At 38.6% G+C, this 17800-nt stretch overlaps 1 protein-coding gene across 4 annotated transcripts in view; it reads right to left on the reverse strand.

Moving 5' to 3' along the window:
- Positions 1–256: 256 nt before the first annotated feature.
- The window catches only part of COL12A1 (collagen type XII alpha 1 chain), a 123191-nt gene continuing 105647 nt past the window's right edge, over positions 257–17800 (reverse strand). For 2 of the 4 annotated variants that reach the window (XM_025382190.1, XM_025382193.1), the window contains 10 exons: positions 17430–17483; positions 17020–17073; positions 12690–12743; positions 11174–11245; positions 7525–7560; positions 7360–7426; positions 6164–6352; positions 5145–5213; positions 3484–3654; positions 257–1295 (listed from right to left, as the gene is read on the reverse strand). In XM_025382190.1, coding sequence (XP_025237975.1) covers positions 1120–1295; positions 3484–3654; positions 5145–5213; positions 6164–6352; positions 7360–7426; positions 7525–7560; positions 11174–11245; positions 12690–12743; positions 17020–17073; positions 17430–17483 — 942 coding nt within the window. In that variant the 3' untranslated portion in view covers positions 257–1119. Of the gene's footprint in view, positions 2481–3483; positions 3655–5144; positions 5214–6163; positions 6353–7359; positions 7427–7524; positions 7561–11173; positions 11246–12689; positions 12744–17019; positions 17074–17429; positions 17484–17800 lie in introns of all 4 variants that reach the window. The other 2 variants (XM_025382191.1, XM_025382194.1) reach the window with 1 other exon arrangement.

A 17800-nucleotide genomic window follows, 5' to 3' on the forward strand; every position in this document is an offset into this window, starting at 1 on the left:
AGGATACGTAGTTGTTTTTCCACCAACCCACACATCCTCTATATTCCTAATAAAGCCTTTGGAATCTGTTGGGCTTTTTAAGGCTCTCACCACTCTCTTCCTATGACTTCACCGTATCATTAAAAATCTAAAGTTATTTAGCATAATTTAATAGTATTAGCAAGATTTGTAACCGTATCCAAGGATATGAACTTGTTTGTTGTAACAACCACTTGAGGCAGTCCAAAAGGCCCTTCAAAGAAAGAAACATGCCATGTCAAATTTTCAGTAGTTTTATTGAAAAATGCCTCTTTTGTTTCAGAAATAAATAATATAAGGCAGTGAAATTCACAATCTGCAGTTAAAATATAAAAGCAGCAATTCTATGTTCATAGTCTTGCAAACGTTTTCCAACTGCTTTTGATAACTAAGAAATATTATATTCTGAAAAAAGTTCATACTAAATATACAACACAAACATGCAATTCCATCTCTGCAGAATAATCTGCAATTGGGCATAAATGTTAGTGTGTCTAAAACAAGGAGGTTTAAGGCAATATGGAACTGTATCCCGTTGATGCACTAACTTCATCTACATGGCTTAAGGTTGGTGGTTGTTAAAGAGATGTATACGAGCATTCTATGCCCCGGTGTATAACAGAGATAGAAGAGGAAGATAAATAATTGCAATGGAGTTGACGTTTCCCTCCTTTTTGGTTTTAGGAGGGGAATTATTTGAATAGTGGTGTAATTGAATTGCAGATAAGTATAGCAAAAGATAAACTGCCCGCTCGAAATACTCAGTAGCTCTGGGTTCCAGAACTTACTGCTTTACCTAAGAGTTTCACTGAGGCTGCCCGCTGTGCTAAGTAAAGGCACACGGCATGTTCTGTCTTTGCAGCTTTTGTGAACAAAGTATTTTGCAAGCATTTCAAGGGCAAAGGCAAAAATGTCTACAGACTGCGTGCTTGGAGCTAGGCTTCCTGCAGAAACAAGGTTCTCTACAATCAGAAAGGGTACTCCAGGATGAGCAACGCTGGAAGAAACACCGCAGAAAAGACGTACACTGCTCTATCTGACCTGTAAATGAGAATTTCAACACCTCCCCCCAGCCTCGCGGCGCGGCGCGTGGTCTCTGGTTCACTGCCCGGGTCCGTGGGACAGGGCGCGCCGCCAGCGCCCGCGGGGCTCAGGAGTCTCTTCTGCAGGCTCGTCTGCGCCGTAGTCCTCATATTCCGCCGTCCGCTCGGGCTCCACCGGCACGATGAAGGGCTCGCGCTCAGGCAGGTAGGCCCCGCCCTCGGGCACATAAGGCTCTGTCCGATTCAACATTACAGTTATGGCATGATTTGGAAGGCACACACACACAGCAAAAGCTAAATCATCACCCGCAGTGATGGCACTCCAGTCTTAATCTCATAACTATAAATAAGTTACAATGTCCCAATTACTTCCAGAGAATTTGGTGATAATCAAATAATGAAATGGCACTGTCTTAAAAAAAAAAAAACAACCTTCAAAAATCCAGCAGTAAATACAATCATTGCACAAATACCTGGGAAGGGTCAGAGACTGGACCAAAAAACTGTAAACGCAGTACCTAAGTAGGATTTTCACAAATCCCCAAGTAACTGTTCATGCCTTCAAACTCCTCAATTCAAAGAACAACTTGGAAAGATGAGGAGGTGAGGGAAAGTTTTATTGGCTCCTAGAAACTGAACTCGGGGGGTGAAAAGCAACTATCACCAGGTAATATACAGTACATGACATCTTCTGTGGCTGTACCTCACACTAACTGAGTTACAGCTGGTGGGTGAGGAACACCAGTGACTACAGCAAAACAGGAAGAAAAGGTGATTTTAAACTTTGGTTTGAAAACTGCGGTTACAAAACCCAAATGAGAGGACACGGACAAAAAAGTAACAGAGACAGATGCCCTGAATCAGACACATCGCTAACAAGCAAGAGATGAGGAGATTCCATTTGGTGTTATTCCGGCATAGAGCAAGCGGCAGGCTTTGATGCAGAAGCTTTTTGTAGAATTGTTAAGTGATTTTAGTCGACAGGATCACATACAAATCATTTACAAGCCACAATTAGTTTATTATTTACATAAGACATTTCTCTTTAACCAGGTTAATTGTTTTTCTTAAAATGGCATAGTCTCCTCTGGTTAGTAGTTTTATTATGCACCTCTTTCACAACTGAGGCTCCTCATGGCTGTGTGTTGGAACTTTTTAAAAATAATGTTTTTCTACATTATTACTGAAATGCATCAGGCTTATAAACTGACACCACTGCTTTTGTCTCATTCAAGTTAGTAAAAAGAGTCTCCACCCTCCTTTGTGATGTCGACCCGGTTCGTTAACCATTATCTGTGGTGAGATTTCCATACAGACTCATTTCCTAATAAGCACGTGCGCAAACATCTCAGAAACAGGATTTTCATGTATTCAAACTGTAAGCAGCACTGGCGACTTAGAAAATGTGTTAGCCGGAACCTGAAACAGGTCAAAGATGATAGTTTTTAAAAGTTGAATGACTAAGTAAAAAATATAAATACACATCCATCTACGTATGTAATGGTTAAAGTATATATATATATATCCATATATTTTTAGTTATTCTCACATCCCATAAGGAGGTGGTAATTTAAATTTATTTTATAAAGAATTAAATTGCAATTCTGTGAATGGGTTGCATGAAATATACATTAAGATTTGTTATTACTTTTGGTCATATGTAATTATGCATTTAAATATATAGATATATAGATATTTAGATATTCAACTACTCATGCACTATTTGAAAGTAGCAAATCATATCAAACAGCAGTATCGTTTTTAAAATTTGCAAGATGCTTGAGGGTGCACTAATGAAATGGTAGCCATCGACCACAGCATGACTATCTTATTTCCAGATTGGCGTATCTCCCCAGTCCTCACATCCCACAAAATCAGGTATAGGAGACTTCTGCCCTCTACAATTGTCAAACACTAGAATTTCATTAACAATCTTTTAAAACAATTATTAAGTCCCATATTTTATAAGTATTAATTCTATGGCTAGTATGGGACAGTTAACTATGTTCAGTCGTCTATACCATATTATCACATAGTTTGCCTATAAATTAGATTTCCAAAACAATTTTTAAATACATATTCTTGGCATTTTACAGTTGTGTTTAACAAATCCCTGTTCCCAATCTTTGGGAAAAGAAAAAAAAAAAAGTCAATTGAAGTCCCAAGAGAAATAAGGGGAGGTTTATGATGTGATTTGGTAAATGCAGAAACATGGGGGAAAAAAGAAAATAATTCAATCCTAACAGTGAAATAATGTTGTATGCTATGGTAGCGAACACTCTTACTATATACAGTCAGAACTGAAAGAGTTGTTATCTTCAAGACATCTTCAAATCAACCTTCCTTCAAGCCTAAGGAACTTCATTTCCATAAAGTTCTTTACTTCAGGTGAATTGGAGTTCCTACAATGGCAACAACATACCTGGATAGCCTTGCCCATTGTATGGGATGCTGGCGCACTGAGACGAATCACAGTATCCAGGAGGACCCGGGGGTCCTCGGATACCTGAGTTTCCAGGACGGCCAGGGGGGCCAGGGGGACCTCTTGAACCTGTGGACCCTGGTGGACCTGTTCTGGATTCTCCTTGTGGACCTAGTGTGGAGTTAAAACAAATGTATTTCCCCTCTTGTCAAATACAACTCCTGAGGTAGCAACCAGCACTTTAAGTGGCACCTCTACTACCTCAAGATTAGACAATTTACTATTGTATGGTAAGAAAATGTTTCCTTAAGAAATACCCAATATGAACCAAGGTGTGATGGAACTTTCTTACCAATGACTCATCAGAGTTAATGCCAAAAATCTACTACTTTAAGTATTTTATCACAGAAAATCTGTTTTAATAAGAATTCAGCCAAACCAGAGATATCAGTGAGTTCTTTAGTTTGCTCCCACCCTCACAGAGAAAAGAGCACCTGAAGGAAACAGCTCTGTTAGGCAGCCACATTGAGCTGCCATCAAAAGAGGGCAGTGTCTGCTCCACACCTCCAGACTATGTGAAGCAATGTTGTTTCTGGATCAATACAGTTAACATAAATGGAATGATTTAGCCACAGGGCTGTCCTTGGTTGCAAGGGTATCATGTGCCTTATAATGAAAAAAGAAATCATTTACAACCTAGTAAACAAAATGCATCAGACAACCAGTATTCCTTTCCAAAATATAAAAATGCTTTGGGAGAACAGTGAATGAAATTTACCAATATCTCAGGCCTTTTGGTGAGGCTATGTTTTCTCAGTCTAATAGCCCCATATTGAAGACTACTGGAAAAAACAGGAAATATAACCATCTTTAAAGGCTATGAGGTCAAACAAAATAGGAAAAGAAAAGGAAGGAAGGAAGGAAGGAAGGAAGGAAGGAAGGAAGGAAGGAAGGGAGGGAGGGNAAGGAAGGAAGGAAGGAAGGAAGGAAGGAAGGAAGGAAGGAAGGAAGGAAGGAAGGAAGGAAAGGAAGGGAGGGAGGGAAGGAGGGAGGGAGGGAAAGAAGGGAAGGAGGGAAGGAAGGAGGGAAGGAGAGAGAGGCAATAGCAACCCTTTGTGTCACTAAAATTCATTTCATCATATATTAATGTTATAGTTAATGCCTAATATAACCTTTTCATTTCTTTAACAAAGGGAACATGAAAATGAAGTTATGGAGGTTGAACTTCTTGCTAAAACATATGCCATGGTAATAAGAATGCTTGAAGCTCTAGTAACAGGATGAAGTTGGCCAGGAGTGGTGGCTCATGCCTGTAATCCCAGCACTTTGGGAGGCCGAGGCGGGCAGATCACGAGGTCGGGAGATCAAGACCATCCTGGCTAACACTCTACCAAAAATACAAAAAATTTAGCAGGCTTGGTGGTGGGCACCTCTAGTATCAGCTACTCGGGAGGCTGAGGCAGGAGAATAGTGTGAACCCAGGAGGCAGAGCTTGCAGTAAGCCGAGATCAAGTCACTGCACTCCAGCCTGGGAAACAGAGCAAGACTCCGTTTCAAAAAAAAAAAAAAAGAGTAACAGGATGAAGTTGTGAATCTCTTTGGGACGGTGTGCCCTCTCAGTGTTGATACTCTTTGCCTGTTTAACGTACTAGCAAACCTACCTGGGGGTCCAGGCAGCCCCCGAGGTCCTGGAGATCCAGTACCCCTTTCACCTTTCTCTCCTGGCAAACCTAAGGAAGGAGAGAAAGAGAAAGCACAGGGGAGAAATTATCTGGAAACATGTAATTTTCATCTTAACTGATAATATTTGATTCAAGTAATTCATTTCCTTAGTGAAAGCAGAACCTAATTTTTCACAGAAGTTCACTCTTTAAGCCAAGTTCTTTCTAGACATTTGTGTAATTCTAGATTCATGGCTGAGAAAAAATTTGGCTACAAAGCAGGGGAAAAATTATTTGAAGTAAACAAACATGTCTAATGTATTTTTAAATAGTAACTAGGACCAATCATCCTGAAGAAATAGTTATAATATCTCATTGAAAAACATATTAAAGGTATTTTGTCTTTAGCAGCCCTATTAGCACAGCAGCCAAACCAGCAGAATTACAGAAACACGTAGGTTTTCTCTAGAATATTAAGTACTCCTTTGACAAAAGTGGGTACCCAGAGTCCTGAAATATCTGGAATCAAATAGTCCTATTTTTCTGCTTTTCCTTCAACTGCACTTATCTACACCATGAAATTAGAGTCAAACAAACATACAAGACCAATGCCAGACCCTGAATAAAGGAACCAAAATAAGTTAGATCTAAAACTCTAGGGCTGCCTAAGAACATTCAGTTGCTGCTCGACTCTTGCCACGGTCACAGAGAGTAATAAGATTTGGGTAGCTGATTTAGTTTGCCAAGATAGAGGTTTTCCCATTAACAACAACGAAAGTCAGAAAATAGCATTATCTGAGATCTGATAGCATTAACTGAGATCTGATAAAGACATGCCATTTTTCTAAGACATGGATCCCTATGGCCTATGAGTTGCCTGACAGCTCTTCGGAGGCTGTCCAAACAAGACTAGTGAAAGTAGTTTGCCTAGGTCACCTTCCAGACACCTTCAACCTGTCCCAGCTCCTACGTTTGCAAATTCCTTCCTTTATCGCAATACAGAAGCCAGAAATGCCTACCTCGTTCCCCAGGAGGTCCCTGCATCCCTGGTGTGCCCGGGAAGCCTGGCCGCCCCCCAGGTCCAGGTTCTCCTCTGGCTCCTGCGCTGCCAGGAGGTCCCGGTGGACCCGGCGGGCCTGGCTGGTTGCGACTGGAGTGGTAATCATTTGGAATCTGATTCAGCATCTGATTGAATCTGTTCATCTGACCTACAAGTAGAAATAAGGCTTGTTAGTAAGAAATGCAATAAAGGAGGGATGAGAGAGTGAAACTGTTTTAGTGTCTAGTGAAATCCATCTCCATTCTGCACCCCTTCCAGGAAACAATCTAATTAGAATCCTAAAAATAAAATTAAGACAGTCTAATCATCCAGGACAAAATAGTCCCTGATAAATAATTGTTTCCACAAAATGCTGACCTATAAGCCACAAACACTACTACAAATATAAAAAGTTGTTAAAGTTTAATATGGCTCTGAAATAAAGTCTTGAGGTTTGCCAGGTGACATCACTCAAAAGAAAACCTTTTTTATAATTAGATAATTCTACAATTGTCTGTATAGCTAAGGCAATGATAATCAGGTTTCAGTGCAAACTGGAATTGCCTGTGGGGCAACTTGAAAAATCTGGATTTCTGGGCCTCATCTCCAAAGACAATGATTCACTTAGCTTAGGACATGGTGCAGGAACTCTCACTTCTAACAAGCAACATAGGTGATTCCAAGGCAGGTGTTCCTCAGTACCACACAATGAAAAACATTGATTAAGCCTTCTCAAAGAGCGAGTTCTGTATTTAAGGCCCACACCAGTCTGCAGGTACTGAACTTCATTACTTAACAGGCCTTATAGAATAAGAAGAGCCTGTGAAAAACAGAGAGGCCAGAGTTTCCTACCAAAAACAACTTTCACTGATCAAATTAATCTTCGTGAGCCCCTTCCTTAAGGTCATAAAACGACTTAAAGGTCATAACTTAAAATATCCAATGTCTTAGAACTTAAGTTTGCTGCTATTATTGTACCTTGGGTTATTATTTTATCTTAGTGACAATCTTTAAAATATCACCTTTAAGCAGATGCAAAACTGACAATGTATAAAAACAAGAGCTTATCAAAATGAAAGAGAAATCTATCTCTTTAGAAACTTTATGACCCAAACTCTGCATTTTCTGCAATTAATTTTCAAACAATTCACACAGTAAAAAGAAAAGAAACATTACCACTTATCAATTGTTCACAGACTTGTCTTGCAACTGCTCGCATCATGTTCTGGGAAGCAATGTCTCCCTTGTTAAATTAATGAGAATGATTAGCATATTAGTTCCATAATTTTAGACTTCAATGTTTAACACACAAACGTAAGATTTTTTAAAAAAAATACATACCCTATCACCTTTTTCTCCTTTCAATCCAGATGGACCCTGAAAAATATGAATTGCATACATTAGAAACTGACAAACATACTCTAAAATGATGCATGAATGCACATAATGATGAAAGAGAACAAGTTCTGTTTTCTAAAGCATTAGCAAAATGACACATCACATTTATATCCACGTTACTCACATTCTGCTTTTCTATAAAAAGGAATCTAATCTCTCTCTCTCTCTCTCTGTCTCTGTCTCTGAAGCACCTCCAAAACAGTGGACAGATGTGAATTTTGTGGTCACAATTGTAAAAGTTATGGACCATGCACACTTTTTACAATGCAATTCACGATACATATGGAACTAAAATACATATGAAGATTGCCCTTGTGTTGCCATACTTTGCTTTGTATCATCATGGTTGGTTATCTCAGCTGGTTATTGTGGAACGTCCATGAGATTAGTCTCCATTCAGTCTCACTAAGAACCAGCAGGCTTTTGTGAGCTACTTAGCTCAATATACATCCCTTAACTTCATTGAGTGATTCTTTGTACATTTGAGATGAAAGAAACTGGATTGAAGCTGGAAACCATCATTCTCAGCAAACTATCACAAGAACAGAAAACCAAACACTGCATAAGTGGGAGCTGAACAATGAGAACACATGGACACAGGGAGGGGAACATCACACACCAGGGCCTGTCAGGGAATCAGGGGTTACGGGAGGGATAACATTAGGAGACATACCTATTGTAGGTGATGGGTTGATGGCTGCAGCAAACCACCATGGCACATGTATACCTATGTAACAAACCTGCACATTCTGCACATGTACCCCAGAACTTAAAGTATAATAACAAAAAAATTCTACAATAAAAAAGAAAAGAAACTGGGTTTCTCTCTTAATGAATAACTCAATCTAAATGATCCTACATCTAAATACAAGCATAGAATATTTGGCCCTACACTGTCATAAGCCTCTCACCATAAGAGATATTGGAAAAGTTTTCCTTAGAATACAGCAAGTTTTTGTCTTTCGGTAATATATTTCCAGGCTGCCAACTGCTATCACCGAAGGAACATCTGAATCATTGACAAATCAGGTAATATCCCATACCAAACCACTTCTCACCGTCTCCATGGAAACCACCGCAGTCCAAACCAAGACTCTTGCCTGAAACTACTCCAATAGCCTCCTAACTGCTCTCCCTGCTCCCCATTTTGCTACTTTATAGTCTATTCTCCACACAAAAACCAGAATGATATTTTTTAAAGAAAAATTAGATCATATCACTCCTTTGACTCTAAGAGCCTTCCATCCCATTCCCATCACACTTAGAGGAAAATAATAATTCCTTATCATGGGCTACATGGTCCACATGATCATCTATGCCTAGCTATCTGACCTGATATTTTATCCCTCTCCATTTAACCCCCTTCACTTTGGTACCCAGACCTGTTAGATGTTCCTTTCATATGTCAGACCCATTCCTCAGCCAGGGCTTTCATTCATGCTGTTTCCTCTGGCTGAAACCCTCTTTCCATAGATCAAATAGCTTTCTCCCTCATTTCATCCCAATGTCACCTCGTCAGAGAGGTTCCTGGATGACTGTATCCAAAATAGCTGCCTTCCCACCAGCACAATCATTCTCTAACGCTTTACTCTGTTTCTTGCTTCTTCATGATACTTATTATCTTGGGAACCTATATTTACATGGTTTTGTCTATATCCTCCCCCCCCTCAGAATGTCTATGAAGGCAAGAACTTTGTCTTGTTTGCTGTTATATCACCTGACCCTAGAACACTGGCTAGCATATTATAGGCACTAAACCAATACGTGTTTATTAATGAAGTATTCTATGAACATCTCATGGAAACATCTCCTACAGAATATCAAGTATTATAAGTTAGCAAGAAGATATCAACTGATTATAATAGCTAATGACATAAGCTAACAATGATTAAGCCAAGCTCTCTGCTAAGACCTATATATACCTATCTGCTATGTTTGGTTTCATAAATAAGAGGAAGGTAAGATAAAATAGAGAAGAAAAAGAGAGGAAATTTGCTACTTTTGAAGGACGAGGAAAATGAAGGAGAAAAGGGAAAGTGCTGGGATCTAAATAAATGTATACCAAATTATAATTATCATAAGAAAAACCGGAGTTGTCTATTTCCTTGCCAAAAGTATTAGATTTTTGTGGAAACACTAATATTATTGTATTTGGAGCATTTTGCAAGTGCAGGATTTTTTACATTTACTGCTATTTTGAGATTGTTCTGATGTGATTTTTAATTTATTGGCACCCTGAGATTGTCCTATTGTTCACGATTTGTAGACATCATCTTTATTTCCAATATTTAGAGATCATATTTCAAGTAATAGCTGTAGACATTTCTTTTAGGCGTCTAGCTACAGCCATCAATTATATGAGTAATATTCTTATATAAGACACTATTGAGGTCATAGTAAAACAAAATGAAATGCTGAATGGGTAGAAAAGTTTCATATACTTACAATTGCTCTTGCAAAGTTTCTACCATGATCCATTGAGGAAAAGAGAGTAATAAAGTCACATGCTAGAGTACACACAGATTTTAAAGTATTTAGGTTGGTGCAAACATAATTGCGGTTTTTGTCATTCTTTTTAAACTAATATACCAGGAGTCCTTCTATCTTTATGTTGCTTGCTTAATTTTATGAACCATACAAGGCAAGCCCTATCACATAAATGTCCAATCCGAAGTCTGTCTGAAATTGCTTTTTTTTAACTTGGGTTTGTGTAATTTGAACAATACTTTAAAAAGGAGAAATTCTGTCCAGAGAAAAGCCCTGATAAATTTTTGTCACTGCTAATAGTTGGACTTAATTGTCTTTAAGATAAATTTTTATATTTCAGGATGCTATTCAGACAAAAAAAAATGCTTAAATAAATTCACACTTCATAAACACAAAAAAGGAAAAGTTCATAAAAAATATGCAGCCCAACAGTCATTACAAATAATTGTGGATATTTTAGACACTTCAAATTCAGTTTTGGAGATACTAATTTGGAAATACCAAATATGTGTACTACTATCTCAACTACTATTTTAACCAAAATATCTGCATAAGAGAAAGTTAAATGGGGTATAAACTGGGGCAGGACAGTATTTAAAAAGTAAAATGATCAATTAAAGTTAATAAATAACTTTAATTCTGGTTCTGATGTTCTAGCCTCCTCAACTAGATAGAAAAGAACAAATGGAAAGCTCGATAATGCCACAAAAGGGTTAATATTAGCAAGCTAGGGATGGAGGCGCTGTACACCATCATCATGTATTTTTCCATCTTAAGCAGCATACCACTCCTAAGTAAAAAGAATCATTTTGCTGACCCAGCTCTGAGTGTTTATACAGTGCAGAAATATGTGTCTTGGCTCATAATCCCATTCTCCTTTTAAAGAAACCCAGTGACCACAATTTTCATCCCAGAATATTATAACAACCCAGAGAGAAAAATTTAGAACTGGTACCAAGTCAAATCCATGAGTTTAGCATGGTTTCAACAAATGCTTCAAACACATTACAGCAGAGATAACCTAAATATGACAAAGGCTTGCAGTTCTCATTATTTATTTCCACAGTGAAATGACTGTCAGTAGACATGCAAGCTGTCCACTTACTGGTCTGCCATGATCTCCAGGTTTTCCTGGCTTCCCACTTGGTCCTGTGACTCCCGGGGAGCCTGGGCTTCCCTACAACACATGGAGAGGGAAGGGGACTGTTATGACAAAGAGAAAATCCCATCTAAAGAAAATGAATACAGCTTGTTTTAAAAGCGTTTAAATGAAACAACTCATAATTACACATTCAGGAAGAATAAAACCAAATTTTAAGATAACATGAAATAAAAAACTCTTGACAATTACAGTGCAATCCTTATGGATTATATAGTTTTAAAATATATTTTGAGACCAGTTGAAAAACACATGCATACGTATACAATCAGTTTCACAATTTAAGACTGTGATCCTAGTAAATTGGTTACAAAGTGGATTTGCAGAAAGCAATTCCCTTTTTTTTAAAGTTTCCTACTACAAGACCAGACAATCCTTCAAAACACAGAAGTTGAAAATTTGGGCTGGAGAAGAATTAAGAAGGTGGCCAGTTTTGTGCTAAGTTGGGCACCATGGCGGTAGAGTCTTCCCTTGTCTGCTGAGAATTGCACTCTCAGCTTAGAAATTCATTTTTCCCTTTGGAGCATTCTCCACACTTTCATTCCCTTCCATCATGTCAGCACCCTTAACCCCACCAAAATCATAAGATTTTCTCCCTGTTGCTTTTACCACAGCTTCCAGACATTTTGGTCCTATATTTAAGAGAATATTTATAATATGTACTGGCCAATACGTCATGTTCTAAAGCCTAAAATTTTCTTAACATGGAATGTTCAGATTTTGTCAAGCAATCCTTTACTCCATTTATTACGCAAGTGTTAATCTCTACAGTAAACACTTAACATGAAAGTTTGCTGTGCATTTAAATCCCCCATTACCTAAAGATCTATATTTGAAACATAAATGATACAATTATTTTAACATATGCTCTTTAGTCTTCATATCCTGCCACACAGACATGGAGGCTATCCATCACCTCAAACAATTTTACTGGGATCTCACCTGGCTGCAAGTATACAGATGGCAGTTTCAAAATCATTAATTTAAGTATTTTCCCCAATATCTTAAGTTGAAGACCTTTTTAGTTGTAGATAAAACTGACTTCCTCAGAACAACTGATGGCTGTTCAATAATAAATGTTCTTAAATTTTAAATGTTATAGCCACAGATTCTTAAAATTCTGTAACAGGAAATAACTGAACCACTGAGGTTATAAAACCCAACCACTCAATGTAGGGATGAAGAAACTGAGGCACCAACCAGCTAGTAGCTAGTTAGTTAGGGATTTTTTTTTCTTTTTCTCAAGTGTAACTTGATTAAACAGAAAGATTCCATATTTTAACACATCTGTTTTCTCTAGCACATTTTGATGTAGGTAAATAAAAACACATTTCCCTCAATGATATACTCCACAGCACAGATTGAATGTGCTTCAAAAGCAGGTTACCTGGCTCTTCTCTAGCAAAATGGAGTGAGAGGGTCGGGGTGAAGGGCACAAAACTGAAACGCATTTAGTTCTTACCGGTGGCCCCGGTGGGCCCCTGGGTCCCATTGCACCATCTTTTCCAGTGAAGCCCTATTTTAAAAATGAAAGTAATTACAGTTAGGGAGGTCATGAGCAAGTGAAAAGAAAAGATGCTAAACAAGTTGCTAAAGCTGAAGGCTGAAGAGAAGGATTTAGCCCAACGTGCTGTTTGGCAGGTGAGCTTTCAATATGAAGGCAAAAAGCAAAAGAAAAAAAAAAGAAAGAAAAAAAATATTTTCAATTTAACTTATGCCTTTTACTGAATAATTAACTTCTATGCTCATTCACTTGTACAGTTATAAATCAAACAATTTTAAGAGCCAAACTAATCTTCTCTCAGGAAGGCAGATTCCCTTCATGAAGATTTTTTTTCTTTTGTAATAGCATAAAGAAGTCTAAAGGAAGATTTATACATTCTATGGAAAAATCAATGTCCACAGGTTGGCCCAGGAACGATGCAGGTGAGAGGAAAGGAAAGTTGCTGAGAAAAGCAAGTGGTATCATAAAAGATGATATTATGGTGGCAGAGTCTTCCTTTGTCTGCTGGGAATTGGACTCTCAACTTAGAAATTCATTTTTCCCTTTGGTGAATTCTCCACGCCTTCATTCTCTTCCATCATATCAGCACCCTTTACCCTCAACAAAACAGTAAGAAATCCTCCCTATTGCTTTTATCACAGCTTCCGGATATTTTAGCCATATATTTAATAGAATATTTATAATATATACTGGTCAATACATCGTGTTCTAAAGCCTAAAATTTCCTTAAGATGGAATCATCAAACTTTATAAAACATTCCTTTACCAAATATGCAAATATTAAGCTCTGCAGTAAATATTTAACATGAATGTTTACTATACATTTAAACTCCCCCTTATCTAAGAATATATATTAAACATAAATAATAAAATTATTTTAACATATGCTCTCAAGTCTTCATGCCCTGCCATGCATACAGACATAGAGAAGTCTGTATGGAAAATCCTGATCACCCAATTAGAAAACTCCCTTCCTTATTCCCTGAGCAATTGCCAGACAGCTAGAGCAGGACTACTTATGTCTCCACTCCTGGTGAATTTCTTTCTTCCTCTCTCAAAAGAGGCAAAGCTGGACTGGGTGCAATAGCTCATGCCTGCAATCACAGCACTCTGGGAGGCCAAGCAGGAGGATTACTTAAGCCCAGGAGTTGAAGACCAGCCTGAGCAACATAAGGAGACCCTGTCACTAAAAAAAAAGTGAAAGAAAAAAAAATAGCCAAGCATGGTGGCACACACCTGTGGTCCCAGCTACTTGGGAGGCTGAGGTGGAAGGATCACTTGAGCCCGAGAGGTCAGGGCTGCAGTGAGCCATGATCACCACTGCACTCCAGCCTGGGTGACAGAGTGGGACCCTGTTTCAAAAAAAAAAAAAAAAAAACAGAGGCAAAGCTGTCTTAACTGCCCTCCACTCAAAAGAGAGGAAATCCTCAATCCTGATAATAAGCAGTTAATTTTTGCAGTGGTCTGTCTCTCTTCATCACACACAAAGGCCAGAACTGCCTCAGCGTCAGTTCACTAGGCAGGAATAGAGCACATCTCCCCACAGGCTTGATCTCTGGCTCGTGCGCCCGCATTTATATGTTATTTTTTTCTCTCTCTGTACAGTGCCAAATGACCTTCGCCTGGAATGAGTCATCCTGCTACCCAGTTAGCATTCACTCTCAACAGCAGATCTCTGAAATCCAGCCGAGGATTTCTGAGTCAGGTCATTTTTTAGAGATGTTGCATTCCTCTGTCAGAGATTTTTGTCTCATTTTCTGCAGAGTGTGAAAGTAATCGTTTCATCCATATTCTTGGATTTTCACAAAAGTCAACAATTTGGATCTCTTCCCGAATTAAGTATCCACACTTTTTATTAGTGCATTGACTTTACAATAGAAGTTTAAATTATTCTTTTTACTTTGTTGGAAATATTCCACTTCCCCCCCCAAAAAAGACTTTTTTCAGAAACTTTTAGAGATAAGATTTCAGCAGTTTGCTGGAAGATCTAGGCCTGACTAACAAAAAACAGATCCTAACCCTATCTGATGTAACATCCGTATCACTTCTAATGGCCACTTAAGAAAAAAATTCCCTATAATATTACTTGGACAATTTGAATAAAATTTCTTCTACCCAAGTTTCTCCAACTATATAGGATGCTCTTTTTCATTTTTTATGGTAAGTATCATATTTCTAAATAATTAATCCCCCTTTAGTCAGTCTAAGAACTTTCTGATCAACCATTTCCTTTTAGAGGAAACATATTCCTAAATTGGAGTGAAGAAGATTTATTGTGAAGTACTCAAAAAGGCTACTCATTATGCCATCTGCAGAACTTCCTACCACAATTTTATTTTATTCTTCAATTTTGGTGCAAGCCGCAGCAGTTATTTCCACTTCTACCCATGTGAGGGTGGCTGAGAAGACCGATGACCATTTTCACAGATACACATGTACAGATACCTGTATATGTGGTTCTTTGGTTACTTTCTAATAGCCCCCAATACTGCGCCTCATTTCAAAAATCGTCTGTGCGGAAGACGATCTCTGTATCTTGTTTCTCCCTACTTGATCCTGCTAACAAATTCTTCATTCCTCACCACAACTCTTGGCCTTGATCTCTTGTGCTTCCTTCTCTTCACTTCCACTACTGAGTTCAAGTTTTGTTTTGTTTCAGCTGAGATTCCCATCTCTCTAACTTTCTAAAATTGTTGATGCCCCACCAGCTATGCACCCTCCTTTTTGCATTAGTGGTCGTTTACTAAGCAGTAGGGAGGTACACAGGCTGTGAAGGAAAAGGGAGAACAGTATCCTGAAAAGTTCTCTTGCCCTCATCCCAGGGTGGCCTCACCACAAAGCTGGACACAGACTAGAATTTGAGAATGGAAGAGCACAGTCCCTTCCAGTCCCTTACTTTTCAAGGATGCAGTGACGCTGCCTGATGGTGACGTCTGTCTGAGCGCCAGTCCAGAAAGGCAGTGCTGCTGGGAAGTATGCTAGGGACCCCGCCGTGTGTCTGCATGAAGCCCACATTGGTGTGGATGTGATGGGCACAAAGTTTCAGTCGTAGCAGCAGCAAGCAAGTCAGCCCATCGCCACTTCTCAACCGCAATATTCTGGGGTTTACTTTCTAATAAAGAAGACTGACTTGTCACCCTTGTACTCTCACTGTTGTCCTTTATTGTAAAATAAGAATTAAAAAAAACCCTAACGTGCCAGTCTCAAAAGGGTCAGAAGATGTATATGTCAGAACTACCTCCACATCCCATATCCCAGAAAATAGTTTTCTCTTTGACCTCTGTCGTATCTCTCCCCCAAACTCAAAAGGAGGCATGGGAACAAATAAAGTTCACTGGCATATCATCTACCATTTTGTATTATCTTAGGGCAAATCTTTGCTCCCTCTGAATGGCCTGCCTCTGCCCAGCGGCGTCTTGGAGGTGTTAAGGCTAATAGATCTATGTTTAGTGACAGCTGTTACAGTACTGGCTTCCTCAGATCCTGCTGCTAGTCATATATTTTAACTAGATTGATTAATCAAAATACAAACTACTCTCAGACTATTTTTGGAACCATAAGATGCTGAAAAGTCATTAGTTCCTTTGTTTTGCGAAACTCTTAAAATTTCTGAGTTCTTTTTATTAAAGCATTTGTGGTCTCCTGTGGAACCAAATGTTTCACATCATTGATGAATAGAGCATAGAGGTCATGTTCACCATGCTTCTCATTAACTTATCCTAGAGAAGACTGGGCTTCCTGTACTGCTTTCATGCTAAGTCAAAACCAAACCTGAAAGCTGCTATCAATAGGAAAAGTTCCTACTAAATACCAGCTGTCTATCCCACCATCAAGGCCTAGAAGTGGTATTTGAGTTCTAAAGGTGTAGACAGGATGTCTTGAGTTTGTAGAAAGTGCTACGGGAGTCAAGGCTACCCTCATGGTTACAGAAAAGCTGCCTCATAACTAAGATTTTAATTTTAAGATTTAAAACAATTTGCTGAGATTCTTAAATCTCTTTTTAATCAGTTAAAACTCCTTTTCTGGACTTCTTTTTATGAATATGATACAGTAAGAAATTTTCTGAAAATTAAAATTTCAAAGACTCCCCTAGAGTCCCACCATTTTATTTCAAAGACCTTGAGATTGATCTGATGTTGGGTGGTCCACTGACATTAGCTTTGCAGCTTTCCACAAGATACATGATTCATTACCAGCCTTGCAAACTGGATTTTGAAGAGTTCTTAATTAATAGACAACCATGTGACATCATTTCCAACATCATTATAGCCTGCCCAAGAAAACTTACTCTATCTCCTGGAGGTCCCATTGGTCCTGGTGGGCCAGGTAACCCTGGAGTTCCCTGAACAGAAGGAAACAAACAAGTGAAACATTATAATATACTTCCTGTGTGGGAGAGAATCCTTGCTCTTTTCCAAAATGTTTTTTTAATTCCAGAGACTCTGAAAAGAAACTGGAGAACAGAGTCAAGCACATTGCCAAGCATACAGGAGATGCTCAGTCAGCGAGCAGATACCTGAATTGAACAGCACCAACTTGAAGGCTAAGACCAGGATATGAAATGGAAATGAGGTGAAACACATATCCAGGCTTCCGCTTTGCTACTTAACCTGGGTTCACTTTTTGAGGCACTACAAAGGGAAATTTTCAAATAACGCATGACAGGGGGAAGAAAAGGCAACTTAGAGACCAACTCACTGTTCGGCCTGGAAGTCCTGGCTCTCCAGCATCACCTTTCATCCCTTGGCGACCCTAGAGTGAGCAATGGGAAAACAGTTCTCAGGCATTTCACAGAGATTAAGTTAAAAAGGAAGACATGAGTCACTTACAAAATCTTCATCACTTCATAAATCCAGAATGAGCACAGAAGGGTATTTTTGAAAGGAGATGAATAAACCTTTTTTGAATTAGTGCTCATTTTTTAAACTACAAATGCTGTGTTATAATTTCTACTTACAATGTTATGGGATAATTTTATAATATTATGGGATATTATACTTGCCTTAAAAGAATACAGTTTAACATAGGCGATATCTACATTACTTATAAGAAAATGTTTAATGAAGTCA

Source organism: Theropithecus gelada, chromosome 4, assembly GCF_003255815.1.
Source record: "Theropithecus gelada isolate Dixy chromosome 4, Tgel_1.0, whole genome shotgun sequence".
NCBI classification, from domain to species: Eukaryota; Metazoa; Chordata; class Mammalia; order Primates; family Cercopithecidae; genus Theropithecus; species Theropithecus gelada.